Below are 14077 nucleotides of genomic sequence, written 5' to 3' on the forward strand. Positions count from 1 at the left end.
TCTGAAACATAAATGCAAAATATCCTGCAAAATAGAGTGTTAGCACAATTTATGATAAAGGAAGGATAGTAATTAGATTTCGTCTCCTCGAGACCGGAATCTAGTCACAATCTCAACTTAGATATCCAAAATGGATCTAAGTCGGATCGACACCTAATGTTCCCTTCTCAGGAACGCGTCCTCACAGTCACTCCCCTCCAGTGACTTACCTTCACTTACCTGCCAGACGTCCAGTCAGCCCGTCGACCCGTCTGGACTTCGTGCCAGCTATCCGGTCAGCCTGTCGACCTAGCTAGACTTCGTGCCAAACGTCCGGTCAGCCCATCGACCCATTTGGACTTCGTGTCAACTATCCGGTCGGCCCGTCGACATAGTTGGGCCTCGTGCCAGACATCAGGTCAGCCCATCGACTTGTCTGGGCTTCTCCTGCACACTAAGCCAGAGTGTTAGATAACAATGAAACTAACTTAACCTATTTTGTCATTCATCAAAACTTGAGTTAGACCATTAGTGCTAACCGCACCAACAAAAAAAACATAACCTAGGTTTAGGAAACCAAAAGTCATCCAATGGCCATAGAGGTTTGGGATACAAACCTAAGGCTAAGAAGGATGTAGCTTCATATCATAAGATTCGATATACCTATGGAACTAATCCTAGGTCTAGGTTAAGTCAAGGATACAAGAGAAGTTATCCATAGGAGTATCTTTGCGACAATAAATGTGACTAAGACTTCTAAGAAGTCAAAGAAAGTCACCAAGAATATCACAAGGGAAGCTATCCATAGAGTTGACCTAGAGAAAGTGACCAAGGCTCCTAAGAAGCTTAGAAAGGTCATTAGGAAGGTATCTAGGGAAGTTATTCTTAGTGAGTACCTAGAGTATCCAAGGAGCACCAATAGGCTTTGGGTTCCTAGGAGTATATTCTCTACGCCCTAGATGGGTTAGAGAGTGACAACTCTAAATGGGTAGGGTGGTTAACCCAACCTTGATAAAGTTAACGCTTGGAAGTATTTTCAAGGTTTTTATTAACCTTTGAAAATGAAAATGATTAAGTGTTTACTCTTTGGAAGAGTAAAATGTGCCCAAATTTAAGGAATTGGACTTAATTTTAAGTGGCACAAATGAGGAAAACCAAAAGAAATGTGAAGTTGTGTTTTGACATTTTCTTGAGAAAATGAGGGCAAATCTAGAATCAATTTAAATTTAGTTAAGGAATTAAGGATACTTATATAGATTATCTAGGTATATTTTATTTATGCTAATTGTCATGCTTTGTTTACCCATCATATGCCATGACATCATATGTTTCATTCATGGTTATTATGAAAATTAAACAAAAATATCATGTCATGTCATACATACATCATGTAGCATTAGTATATTTTCTTTTAAAAATCTTTTTTTTTTATGTATGTCATAAGTCATCATGCATCGTTTTAGTTTTCTTGTAATTAAGGACAATGACATTTACTAACAAGTAACATCCTAAGTGGATGTTCATAATTCCTAAAATACCTAGATAGATATGCATGATCCCTAGTTTAGGGGAAAATCAAAATCTACATCTCACAAAGACTATAAGGTGACTTGTATGTGTTTTAATACACATTAGATACAAGTGAGATTCTAAGATGATGAACAAGACTCAAGATGTTGATTTAGTGCATCTATTTGAGTTTTGATTTCATAAAAACACATAGTTAATGTGTACTCCAATCATTGGGAAAGCTAATGTATAAGCCATGTGTATTGAGCCCAAAGAATATGGTTGGAAATTGGTTTTGAAAATCATTTTAAATGTATTTTGGAAAATCTTGGTGAAGGCTATCTTTTGATAGTAATCATCATTGAAAAGTTAGACATAAACTTGGAAGAAATATTGAAGTTTTTACAAGATTTCAAGTTTGTGTCAATCTTTGAAAATATGAAGTATTTTCTTAGAAAATTATTTTTCCTTGATAGTATATACCCTAAATAATGTCTACAAGAATTTTTCATGATTTTTAGAATTTTGTAGAATTTTTAAGGTATTTCTGAATTTTGCTTGAAATTGGATTCCAGAAACTCAATCGATCAGTCGATCGATTAGGTATGCTCAATCAATCAACCGATCAATTGAGATGGGTTTCCCGTGAGCAGAAGCTCACTAAATCGATCAGCCGATCAATTCATGTTTGCTTGGATCGATCAGTGGATCAATTCAAGTATTTTCTCAGCGAACAGAAGCTCGCAGAATTGATCAATGGATCGATTGAAATGGTGTCAATCGATTGAGTCCTAACCCAATTGATTAAAAAGACTGATTTTGGTTGGGAAAGCCTGAGTTCAACACTTTAAGCTAATTTTAGTCCCTTTAACCACTCCTAAACCCCTTGGAATATATTTATATACATTTAAGGGTAGTGTTTATGATGAAAACAAGGAGAAATGGTTAAGGACCACTAGATTGAAGTTAGGTTGAGATTTGCATTCAAATATTGATACTTAAACCTCAAAACTTCAAGTTTTTGGGGTTCCTAAAGATTTAGGAACTCCAAGTCATTGTTAGTGCAATGATAGAAGTTTGGAGCATATCTTTAGGGAGAGTTACTCTTTAAGGACATGAAAATTATTTTTTTTCAAACACCCTGGAAGGTGGTTAACCTTCTTTAGAGTAAATGCTCAAGATTGAGCATTGAAAAATAATAGAGAGTGAATATCTTCGTTTTTAAGTTGTGAATGCTCAAGGATGAGCATTATGAAGTGGATTAATGATCAAGGGTGAGCATTAGCTACAATGAAGGGTATGAGACCTTCAATGCGGTGTTGTGACCAACATGGTAGGTTGTGAACAACATTAAGTAACTCTTCAGGGGAGAATTTTTTATATGTACCAATAGGGGGAGAATGTAGGGTTTAAGTTAGGCCTTCATTGCCCCTCTAGGAAAGTATGGGGGAGAATGCTCTCTAGGAAAGGGAGAGAATGAAGGAAATCCGCATTCATGCATTGACATGAAGAAAAAGTTGAGGTTATGGGATTAGCCTAACTTAAAGGTATTGTCAAACATCAAAAAAAGGGAGATTGTTGGTGCAATATCCTCTGGATCAGGTTGACCAGGTTGACTAAGCTTGAGTTGGCTCAAGCTTGAGTCTTGATGTTTTGATTTTAATGTTTGACAATATGTGAAGATTGCAGGTGCAATCATCTGATTGGGGAGATTGTTGGTGCAATTCTCCTCTGGTCAAGGTTTGACCAGTTTGATGTAAAGAAGAGTCAAGTAGGTCAAGGTTGACCGGGTACTTGACTGGTAAAGCCCTAACTGAAGGTTAGGCAAAGGCAAGACCTGGTGAGTGAAGCCAGGCAGTTGGAAATCCTGGTGAGTGAAGCCAGGTGAAAGACCTAGTGAGTGAAGCTAGGCAGTTAAAAATCCTGGTGAGTGAAGTCAGATGAAAGACCTAGTGAGTGAAGATAGGCAAGTGAAAGTTCAAGTGAGTGAAGTCGGGCAGTGGAAAAATCCTAGTGAGTGAAGCTAAGTGAAAGCCCTGGTGAGTGAAGCTAGGCAGATGGAAAGTCCAAATAAGTGAAGCCAGGAAGATGAAAAGTCCTTGTGAGTGAAGCTAGGCAAATGGAAAGACCTAGTGAGTGAAGCCAAACATGTGGAGATCCAGGTGGGTCAAAGTTGATCGGACACCTGGTGTTGGGAAGCCCAAGTAGGTCAAAGAATTGACCGGATACTTAGCACTAAGAAATCTAGATGGGTCAAGGGTGACTGGACATTTGGTGGAAGTCCAAGTGGGTCATGGAGGACTGGACACTTGGCACGAGACGGTAAGTCCAAGTGGGTCAAGGTTGACCGAACACTTGGCACAAGGAGAAAAGTCCAAGTGGGTCAAAGGATTTACCAAACACTTGGTGAAGAACTCTTAGCAGGTCAAGGTTGACCAGATACTAGGCACGAGGAGTTCCAACAGGTCATGGTTGACCGAATGTTGGATTTGGGGACCCTTGAGCTTGAGTTAAGTAAGTCAAGGGTGGTCAATCGATTGGACCAAAGCACAATCGATCAGCCGATCAATTGGGAGAATGCTATGATAAACAACATCCCAATCGATCAGTCGATCGATTGGGGGTGTTTATCGCGCAAACAGAAGCCTCCTCAATTGATCAGCCGATCGATTGGGTACAACCAATCGATCAGCTGATCGATTGGGGACTGGAAATCACGTGTGATGCGAGAAAGCTGAATCGATCGGTCAATCGATCAGGCTTTTCTAACAAAGAGCACAGAGGCGCTCTGAATCGATCAACCGATCGATTCAAGCCTCCCCAATCGATTGGTCAATAGATTGGGATACGATCGTTGCACAGGATGCAAGTTTTGGACGGCCCAGATCGCTGGGATCTGATGTGGCAATTGATTGGGAGGAGACTCAATCAATTGGAAGTCCTAGAAGCGCAGATATAAAGGTGACGAAGCGTTTAAATGCAAAAATCCTTCTTCCCAATCTTCACGCGATCTTCTCCAACACTTCTTGCCAGTTCTTGGAAGCTCTTAGGGGCAAGTGTTGGTGCACTTTCAAGGTTCAAGAGGCAACTACAAGCAACAAGTGAGAAGAAGAGAGCTTTTCATTTGTATTCATTGTATTTTTCTTCTTGCATTAAGTTGTTGTATGTGTGAGTGTTATATGAGGTTTCTCCTCCTCCGGTTGTTACCGAGAATGAGAGTTTTATTAGTGGAGTGAGTGTCGTGTGTGGATCCTTGGATTAGTCACCTCTTCTTGAGGTGGATACCAAGTAAATCCTCTTGTTAGCGTTGTGAGTGTTTGCCTCGAGTTCTTTTCCGCTACACATCATCAAGAAACATCAAGACAACGAATGTGACGAGCTATTCACCCCCCTCTAGCTACAAATCGGCCCTAACAAATATAATAATCAACTTTGCCTTTTATTAATTAGTGAAATATGATACAAAAAGTGTTCTTGTCAATCATCTCATAATTAGTGCTAGGGCTAATACTAACATAGACCTTGTGCTCTAACTCCACTAGAAGGTTGCAGGGCTTTCCATACACTAATAGAAAAGGTGTCATTCTTGTAGACGGTTCGATAAGCCCACAAATCTTCATCCAACTTAAAGGTTCATTCTTTCTTTGATGTTGACATTATTTTTTCTAATATCCCCTTAATTTCTCTATTTGAAATTTCAACTTATTCACTGATATGGTGTTATAACTTTATGGCTTATCCCATACTTTTTCAGTAAGGTCACAAATTTCTCTCAATGAAGTGAGACCGTTTGTCACTTATGATTGCTCAAGGAACTCTAAACTGAGAGAATATTATTTTCTTGAATATTTTGATCACCGTCTTGGCATCACTAAGTGGGAGATGCGATGACTTTAACCCATTTAAACATATAGTCAATAGCAACAATGATGTAGTTATTGCCATAGGATGATGGAAATGACCCCATAAAGTCAATTTCCTAAATATCAAATAACTTGACTTCCATAATATAGTTAAATGATATTTTATGTCACTTGGTATGTTTTTGATCTTTTGACACCGATCACATGATTGTACATAATCCTGTACATCCTTAAATAGGTGGGGCCAAAAGAATCCGACTTACAAAATTTTAGCGGCTATTTTTGAGATGCCCATGTGTCCCCCATAAGTTGATGAATAACAATGATATAAAATTTCCTTGGCCTCATCTTCAGGCATGCTTCTCTAATAAATTGCATCACCACATTTTTTGTACATCAATGGTTTATCTCGTGCATAATACTTAACGCCATTGAGAAATTTCTTTCTCTATTGGCAGGTAAATTTTGATGGAAGAATCCTGCTAACAAGATAGTTCACAATATCAACGTACCATGGTATGTTCTTACAATAAATAGATAGGTGATGCTCATCCGGAAAAGAATCATCAATTGGTAACTTATCTCTTGTTTTTCCTACTTCATTTTGACGTATTTGTGATAAGTGGTCTGCTACGAAGTTCTCTGATCCTTTCTTGTCCTAGATTTCCAAGTCAAATTCTTGAAGAAGCAATATCCATCTCATAAGCCACAGTTTCACATCCTTCTTACTATGTAATTACTGTGGCGCTGCATGATCCATGTAAACTATCACTTTTGAATCCACCAAGTATGTTCTAAATTTATCAAATGCAAAGACCACTACTAATAACTCTTTTTCTATAGTAGCATAGTTGATCTGAGCTTCATCTAAGGTGTTGCTGGCATAGTAGATGGTATGTAGTTTCTTGTCCTTTCTTTGCCCTAATACTGCTCCTATAACAAAATTACTAGCATCATACATAATTTCGAATAGGAGTTCCCAATTTAGTGCTTAGATTATTGGAGTAGTGACGAGAGCACTTTTGATTTTCTCAAAGGCTTCTAAGCAATCTTTATTAAAGTAGAATTCTGCATATTTAACTAGAAGGTTAGTCAGTGGTTTGGAATGTTTCGATAAGTCCTTTATAAATCTTCGGTAAAACTTGGCGTGTCCCAAGAAGCTTCTTATTTCCTTCACATTAATTGTTGGTGGAAGTTTCTCAATTGCTTCTACCTTTGCTTGGTCAACCTCAATTCTACGTTTGGAAATTTTATATCCCAAAACAATTCATTTTGTTACCATGAAGTGACACTTTTCCTAATTAAGAACTAAATTTACTTCTTCACATATCTGGAGAATTCTTAACAAATTAGATAGACATGCATCAAAATTGGTTCCATACATTGAGAAATCATCCATAAAAACTTCCATAATATCTTTTATTAAATCAAAAAATATTGTCATCATATAACATTGAAAAGTGGTAGGGGCGTTACACAACCCAAAAGGCATTCATTGATATGGAAAAGTTCCATATGGGCAAGTAAAAGTAATTTTCTCCTAATCGTGAGGATGTATTGGAATTTGATAAAATCCAGAATACCCATCCAAGTAACAGAAATAAGAGTGCTTAACAAGTCTTTCAAGCATTTGATTAATAAAGGGAGAGGGAAATTATCCTTCCTAGTTTCTTTGTCTAACTTTCGGTAGTCAATACACATTCATCATCTGATAATTGTTCTAGTTGGAATCAATTTATTGCTCTAATTCTTGATCACTGTCATTCCTCCTTTTTTGGAACTACATGTACTGAACTTATTCACTCACTATTAGAAATAGGATAAACGATCCTTGCATCCAGTAGCTTGAGTAATTTTTTTCTGACAACCTCTTTTATAATAGGATTTAGCCTTTTCTAATGTTCAACTGAATATTTGTGATCATTTTCAAGTAAAATTCTATGCATGCATAAAGAATGACTAATTCCTTTGATGTTATTAATGGTGTACCCAATTTCTTTTCTGTGCAAGCTCAAATCTCTGATTAACTTTTCGGTCTCCAATTTAATTAGATTTACATTAATTATCACAAGAAATATGGAATTTAGCCTAAAAAATTCATATCTAAGATTAGAAGGCAAAAGTTTGAGTTCTACTTGAGGTGGTAGAATTTTAGGTATAGTTGAACTTTGCTTAAGCATCTTGATTTACTCATACGCTAGTGTCAATCCAAGAATTTCACCAAATCTTGCCCTAACTATGCCATTTCCCCACAATTTTGACTTTCCTCTAAGGGATCTTCTAATGTTGATAGGAGTAAATATCCAAGATTATTCCTATCTTTGCATAAAGATTTCATGCAATTCTTGGCCATAATTATTTCCCTTGGGAGAGATCATATCATCCAGCATCCATGTTAGAGTGTCACTGCACCAAGGAGCCAATTTCTCAAGGCCTTCATGCCAAAAATAAATTTCTTTCTCTAAAGAGTTTGGGGATTCACCCTTCTCTTGACATGAATCTCCTTTCATATTTAATTTTGCTTCCAAGCTTTTTACCTCTGGAGTTCTAAATGAGGGAGTCATTAGATTTTCTCCTAACCATTCGTTCAGATTCATTACTACCTGATCGATCAATTCACATCCTTCATTCAAACTTTTGTTCATCAGCTAACCTCCCATAGCTGAATCTAACTGAGTCTTATTCAGGAAAGATATCCCTACATAAAATATGTGAATAAGTAACTAATCCTCGATTCCATAATGTGGACATTGATATAACAGAGTTAAGAATTGATGCGTGCCAACAAGTGCACGAGTGTCATCAAGTGATAAAAGATATCGATCCCACGAGAACTATTGATTAAGCACTAGAGATGTCGCAAAGTAAGTTATCTAAATAGTCGAAAGTTAGCTTTGACACTTGCAAACTAACGAAAGTGGTTGAAGAGAGGAAGAGGAGGTTTAGAGAGAATTGTTCTTGAGAGAGGTTGAGTTTAAGAGGATGTGAGAAATGATTTAGAAAGCAATTCTAGGATTTCAGTTTCACTATGATGCTGGTTAATATCCCTATGCATTATTCATTTCCTTACCTCCATTCTTATGCACATGTAGAAAGTCTAACTAAATACCGACACTACCCCACGGTAATCATGTTGAAGTGCTACTCCTAATGGTGTTTGATGCCACTAAGTGAAAATGATTCCTATGAAGTCTGAAAATGGGATATCCTTATCACTAGGGCCCCTCGGTTATAAATCATAAGAACACACTAACACTTATTAACACAGAATTAGAGATAACTCATTAAATCCAATTAGATACTTCCTTATTATCTCTGGAAGATTCTGAAGATCAAAACACTAATTAGCTACAAGGCATGTTCTTCCACAGGTGCAAGGGTGATGACTTCTCAATCTGATGAGGAAAATGAGATAGCGTCAGGGTTAGACCACCACACCCCTCTCTTATAGGGATCACACCTATCTAAATATAATGGGTCCAAACTCATTAGCTACCCATCAATGCTAATGGTAATAGCCTAATGGGTTGTACACATATGAGTCCACATTCAATAATATACAAACCACAATCAAGACAAATTAGATCATTTTAATGGATTTGTTCTAAATACCATAATTCGTGTGTTAACGATTAACATGTTGACTCACCTAATACAGATTAAATCCAACAAACCTTAGATGTTGAATAAGCCAAGCAGATCAAACTATCAAGCTCGGCTAGTTAAGCCGAGCCACTAGATTCTGCCAAAGAAGACCGAGTTGGCAAGAAAGCCAAATTACTAGAACTATTGAGTGACCCAAGTAGAATCAAGCTATCGAGTGGCTGCCGAGTGCCCCGAGTGAGTCTGATGAGTGACCCAAGTGGACCAAGTACTATTAATAACAAGTGTAAAATTACTATATTTAATAAAAACTTAATTTTATATTATATTTAATGAAAACTTAAAGGGAAGTACTATTAATTGTAAATACCCCATAACAAAGAGTTAAAATTACAATACTAAATATAAATACCCAAGTGAGAAACCCTTCCCCTACTATTCCTTAAAGAAATACCAAGGCTTCTTTTACTTCACAAGCAATGGGAGTTAAGAGAATAGCGAATAAGAAAATTTCAGCAAATATAACATTTTTGAATTTTTTTCTTAGAAAAAAAATAATAGGAAATAATACAATTTCAGCAAATATAACATTTTTATATTTTTCTTACTCTGTTTCCTTCTTCCATTTGCCACTGGTAAAGGTCTAAAATTCATCAACTTGAGATGTTAGTCCTTGCACTCTGACAGTCGAAAACAGTGAATATCATTTCATTATGCTCCATAATTGTCAGCTTCATCTTTCCGCTTAAATCAGTGTTCAATTTCGACAGCAATACCTCATCCAGAAGATTGGGAGCAAGAAGAAACAAACGAGTTTTTTTTTTTTTTAAAGAGCACCCGTACAGAAATTCATGCCATTTGTGCTGGTCAGGTTAGTGCAAGCTGCCGGCTGCACCTCGAGAGCACCACCGCTCACATCGGAACAAATCCACGGAACTGCCTTCACTGCAGCAATGTCGAGTTTTATGTTCGAAAGACAAATTTGTGTGAATGGGGACTTCTTGATACCCTGAATCGAACCCGGCTGCAGGACTCTCACTCCCCACACATTTTTTATTGTCAATTTATCAACAACTGGAAGAGCATTAGTGTTGTAGCGGTCATCGGGGTGGTCTCCTGCATTTCCGGCAATCCGCAATCCCTTCCGAACATTCCACAGATTCACATCAGAGACAGTAATGTTCAGTATGAAGCCTCCCCTTCCAGAATTAGTCTTAATATGGATCCCAATTCCAGTATTGAATATGTTTAGGTTCTCAGCTAGAACATTTGCTATTCCACCAGAAGTTTCACTCCCTATAGCAAAGCCGGCAAATGGGCCAGATCCTGTTATTCGACGAACAGTAATTCCAGAGCTCGGATGAGCGTAAGCCATGCCATACTCATCCCAACCACTCTTTATGGCAATCAAATCATCCCCTGTTGAAATGTAGGAATCTTCGATACAGACATTTAAACTCGAATCTGCAAAATATGATGATTCTTAGGATAAAGTGATACCAGTTTTAAAAATATGTGATGTAGTTGGATTATCACATTAGTAAAAATGAACCAACATAATTACCTGGATCAACTCCATCAGTGTTGGGAGAATCATGAGGAGCTAAAATAGTTACATTTCTCACAACAACATTGCTGCAAAGACAAGAATGCACAATGTGATGGAGAACCCACCTTTAATATTTTAAATAAGAATGGATAGACATCATGTTTCTACATGCAAAGAAAATGCTTAGCTATTGAAGTAAACTGCAACGGGAGATCGCTAACATCAATTATAAGCACAAGTAGCTGGTATCTTCATGTTCAAGGTCACTAAACTTGGAAAGTATGTGCATTATTCAAGAATTTCTTGTCCCCTCGGGGCGGTGCGGTAGTTAAGACATGGGGTGTTATCACATGAGATCTTGGGGTTGAAACTCAGCGCGTCCAAGCATGTCCTCTCACATACCTTGCCACTTGCACTAATGGCTAGTAATCACCCGTGATTTACCTCTTCCGTGTTGGTCTAGGGACGAATTGGCGGATGCGTTGGGGCGAGCGAATCGCCTTTTGCTACATTATTCAAGAATTTCTTTGTCACATTTCCAATTAAAAGAGGAAATCCTGATAGTATTCTTAATGGTAATCTCACGGATGCCTAATGCTCAGATCTAAAGCATATAGTCACTGTAAAAGAAACTGCCGTAAGGAAAGAACACATCTCAAGGTAAGCGCAGATAGATAAGATTTATATGTTGCTTTTGTCATCTCAAATGAAAAAGTGTGCATCTGCAATTAGAATTTTGAATCGAGCATATTGGTGCCTAAAGAGAGTGGTTCAACTGTTCATTGAGCATGACCAAGGCTTTGATTATGGGATATTATTCGATGGCAGCGTCCAGGGTTTGAGATGGCACACTGCATCTACAGCAGATGCTACTAGTCTCAAAGTTGTAGAAAATTTTGATTTCATTGTGCTAGTTACATTCAAACGGGTGCCATTATATAACAATTGATGGAGTTTAGAAGGCAGCATGTGGAAAGCCAATCTAACTAATAGGTTACAAAAGGCCTATAGCATCCACAAACATCCTTAAACCACTAGGCAACATGCACATTAAGCTTGAGTGGCAAAATGGACGCCTAGAAATAAATGAGCCAAGTGAAACAAATGAGCAAAGTGAAACATTGAAAAGGCTTATCCTATGAGATACATTTTCTTCCTTCGCAAGATGCATCTTCTTCCATGAGGCTAATGGTTCAATGGAATGTGGAATCAAAGTGTTCTTCCTTTCAACAAGACATATTTTCCACAAAGCTAGGGTTCCAAACACAACAACAACCAAGCATTATCCCCACTAGCTGGAGTTGGTTATATAATTCCTCCAATATCATTGGGTTGTATCCTTTACTATATCATCTATATTTAAATAAATTTTATCTTACTTTATCGTTGTAAACCAAGCCTTCTTTGGTCATCTTCATTTAATGTGTGTATTTGTAATAGTTCACATTATTTAACTGGAGCATTTATTGGCATCTTAAACACATCTCTCATAGTTTTTCCTCAATAGACGTAACCCTCAACTTTCAATCTAATATTTGTATTTCATATACTGTCTATCATCGTATATTTAAACATCCGCATTAACATTTTCATCCTTGTAACTCTCATTTCCTGCTTGCATACTTAAGTTATTCTGCATACCTAACATTCAACTCTATATAATATAGCAAGTGTAACTACCATTTTGTAGAACCTCCTTTTAAGTTTTAAAGATACTTTACGATCACAAAAAATACTTTGCAATTGTTAGTGATATTCTGATAGAATAATGACCTAGGGAAGCAGAATTTGAATGACTTACAAAATTATTCAATATAATATTGAAAATAAAAAAAATAGTAGCAATATTGAAAATTATTCAATATGATATTATTTAAGATCTAGAGTGCAGGTAACTCGTCGTCTCTTATCTTAACAATTGTCGGATCTAATATCACTAAATTCAAATTCTATATATTCAGCCTTTATTCTATTAAGCCTAAATTCTTTCATCTCTAATAAATCCTATCAAGATTCAAGTTTAGCAATAGTGTCTCATCTATCAAAATAATATTATCTGCAAACAACAAGCATCATAGTAGAATGTCTTAGTGTGTCCAATGAGTTCATCCATGGAAAGTTTTTGGTTAATTGCCTAGGATCTTCACTTTGTCATTGCATTCTCATACATATTTTTAATCATTTCAATATACAAGATTCTAATACTTTTCTTTTCTAGAATTCTCCATATAATATCCCTTGAACTCTGTCATAAGTTTTTTCTAGGTAGACGAATATCATACTTAAGTTGTTCTTCTTTTCCAGATATACTTCAATTAGTTGTTTGCGAAGATGTATAGTTTATATTGTCAACCTTTCATATATGAATCTAAAATCATTTTTGATTATCGTAGTCTCCTTCCTTAGTATTTTTTTTCTATCACTCTTTCCTAAAATTAAATGGTATGACTCATTTACTTAATGCTCCTATAATTTGTACAATTTTATATGTCTATTTTATTTTTATACAAGAGATTTAGAGTGCTCACCCTCTATTAATTCAATATTTTTTATTTTTAATATTATATTGAATAATTTTGTAAGTCATTCAAATCCTGCTTCCCTAAGCCATTCTTCTATTAGAATATCTAATCCAACCACTTTTCTATTTTGCATCCCAATTAAAGTTTATTTTACTTATAAAGTTTGAATTTTACGATAAAAATATAAATTTTATACCCCTCTAACCTACTTAAATTGCCTAAGTTAAATTGATCGCATAAACCTTTATTAAAAAGTTGATGAAAATATCACTTGCTATTTTATTTTCTCATCATTCACTAGTACCCTATTATATTCTGTAGGTACAACGGAGGCTGAGAAGAGGGGGGTGAATTGCCTGCAAATAAAAATTATACCCTCCTCAAACTTTCAACTCAAAAATAGCAACACTAAAATAAAACAATTAAGAAAAAAGAAATAGAGAAGACCCGGAATTAACTTGGTTACAACCAAGACGGTTGTTAATCCAAGGCGATGAAAAGCGCAGTAAGAAAACTCCTTCTCCGAAGGCAGAGAAGCCTTTTACACACTTAGAAAGATCAACAGTTGCTAGGAAATCTAATACTGAGTTGCATAAATATTTCCTACCTTCAGGAGCCTTTATATAGCTCCTGGAAACTCTATCCCGAGTGTTGAAGGCGCCTCCAAGAGGGTTCAAGGCGCCTCCATAAGATTTGACCGGATAAAACTCTATCCGGTTGCAAACGGCACTTTTGGCTGGTTCCGAGGCGCCTTAAACAACCTTGGAGGTGCCTCGGATTGGGTCTGAGGCGCCTCCAAGCTGTCTGAGGCGCCTCAGACAGTGGAGGCAGCTGAGGCGCCTTCAACATTGGTCTGAGGCGCCTCTAGCTAGCTTCTTCAACTCATTTTGGCTTCCTTTCTCCTTCCGAAGCTCCGGTTGATTGGGTGATTACGGCCAACCGAAATAGGGCTCACCCGAACCCAATTTCCGGCATTTTCCTCGAGCAGCCTTCCTCCCCGGCTTAACGTCCCTCGAACGCCGCGCACGTTCTTCTCGCCCACCGGTGTACTC

General features: G+C 37.1%; 1 protein-coding gene across 4 annotated transcripts in view; it reads right to left on the bottom strand.

The window, feature by feature from the left end:
• Window positions 1-9640: 9640 nt before the first annotated feature.
• The window catches only part of LOC121992391 (probable polygalacturonase), a 45944-nt gene continuing 41507 nt past the window's right edge, over window positions 9641-14077 (bottom strand). For all 4 annotated transcript variants that reach the window (XM_042546723.1, XM_042546720.1, XM_042546724.1 and 1 more), the window contains 2 exons: window positions 10519-10589; window positions 9641-10418 (listed from right to left, as the gene is read on the bottom strand). In XM_042546723.1, coding sequence (XP_042402657.1) covers window positions 9781-10418; window positions 10519-10589 — 709 coding nt within the window. In that variant the 3' untranslated portion in view covers window positions 9641-9780. The remainder of the gene's footprint in view (window positions 10419-10518; window positions 10590-14077) is intronic.

Source organism: Zingiber officinale, chromosome 6B (genome assembly GCF_018446385.1).
Source record: "Zingiber officinale cultivar Zhangliang chromosome 6B, Zo_v1.1, whole genome shotgun sequence".
In the NCBI taxonomy this organism is placed as follows: Eukaryota; Viridiplantae; Streptophyta; class Magnoliopsida; order Zingiberales; family Zingiberaceae; genus Zingiber; species Zingiber officinale.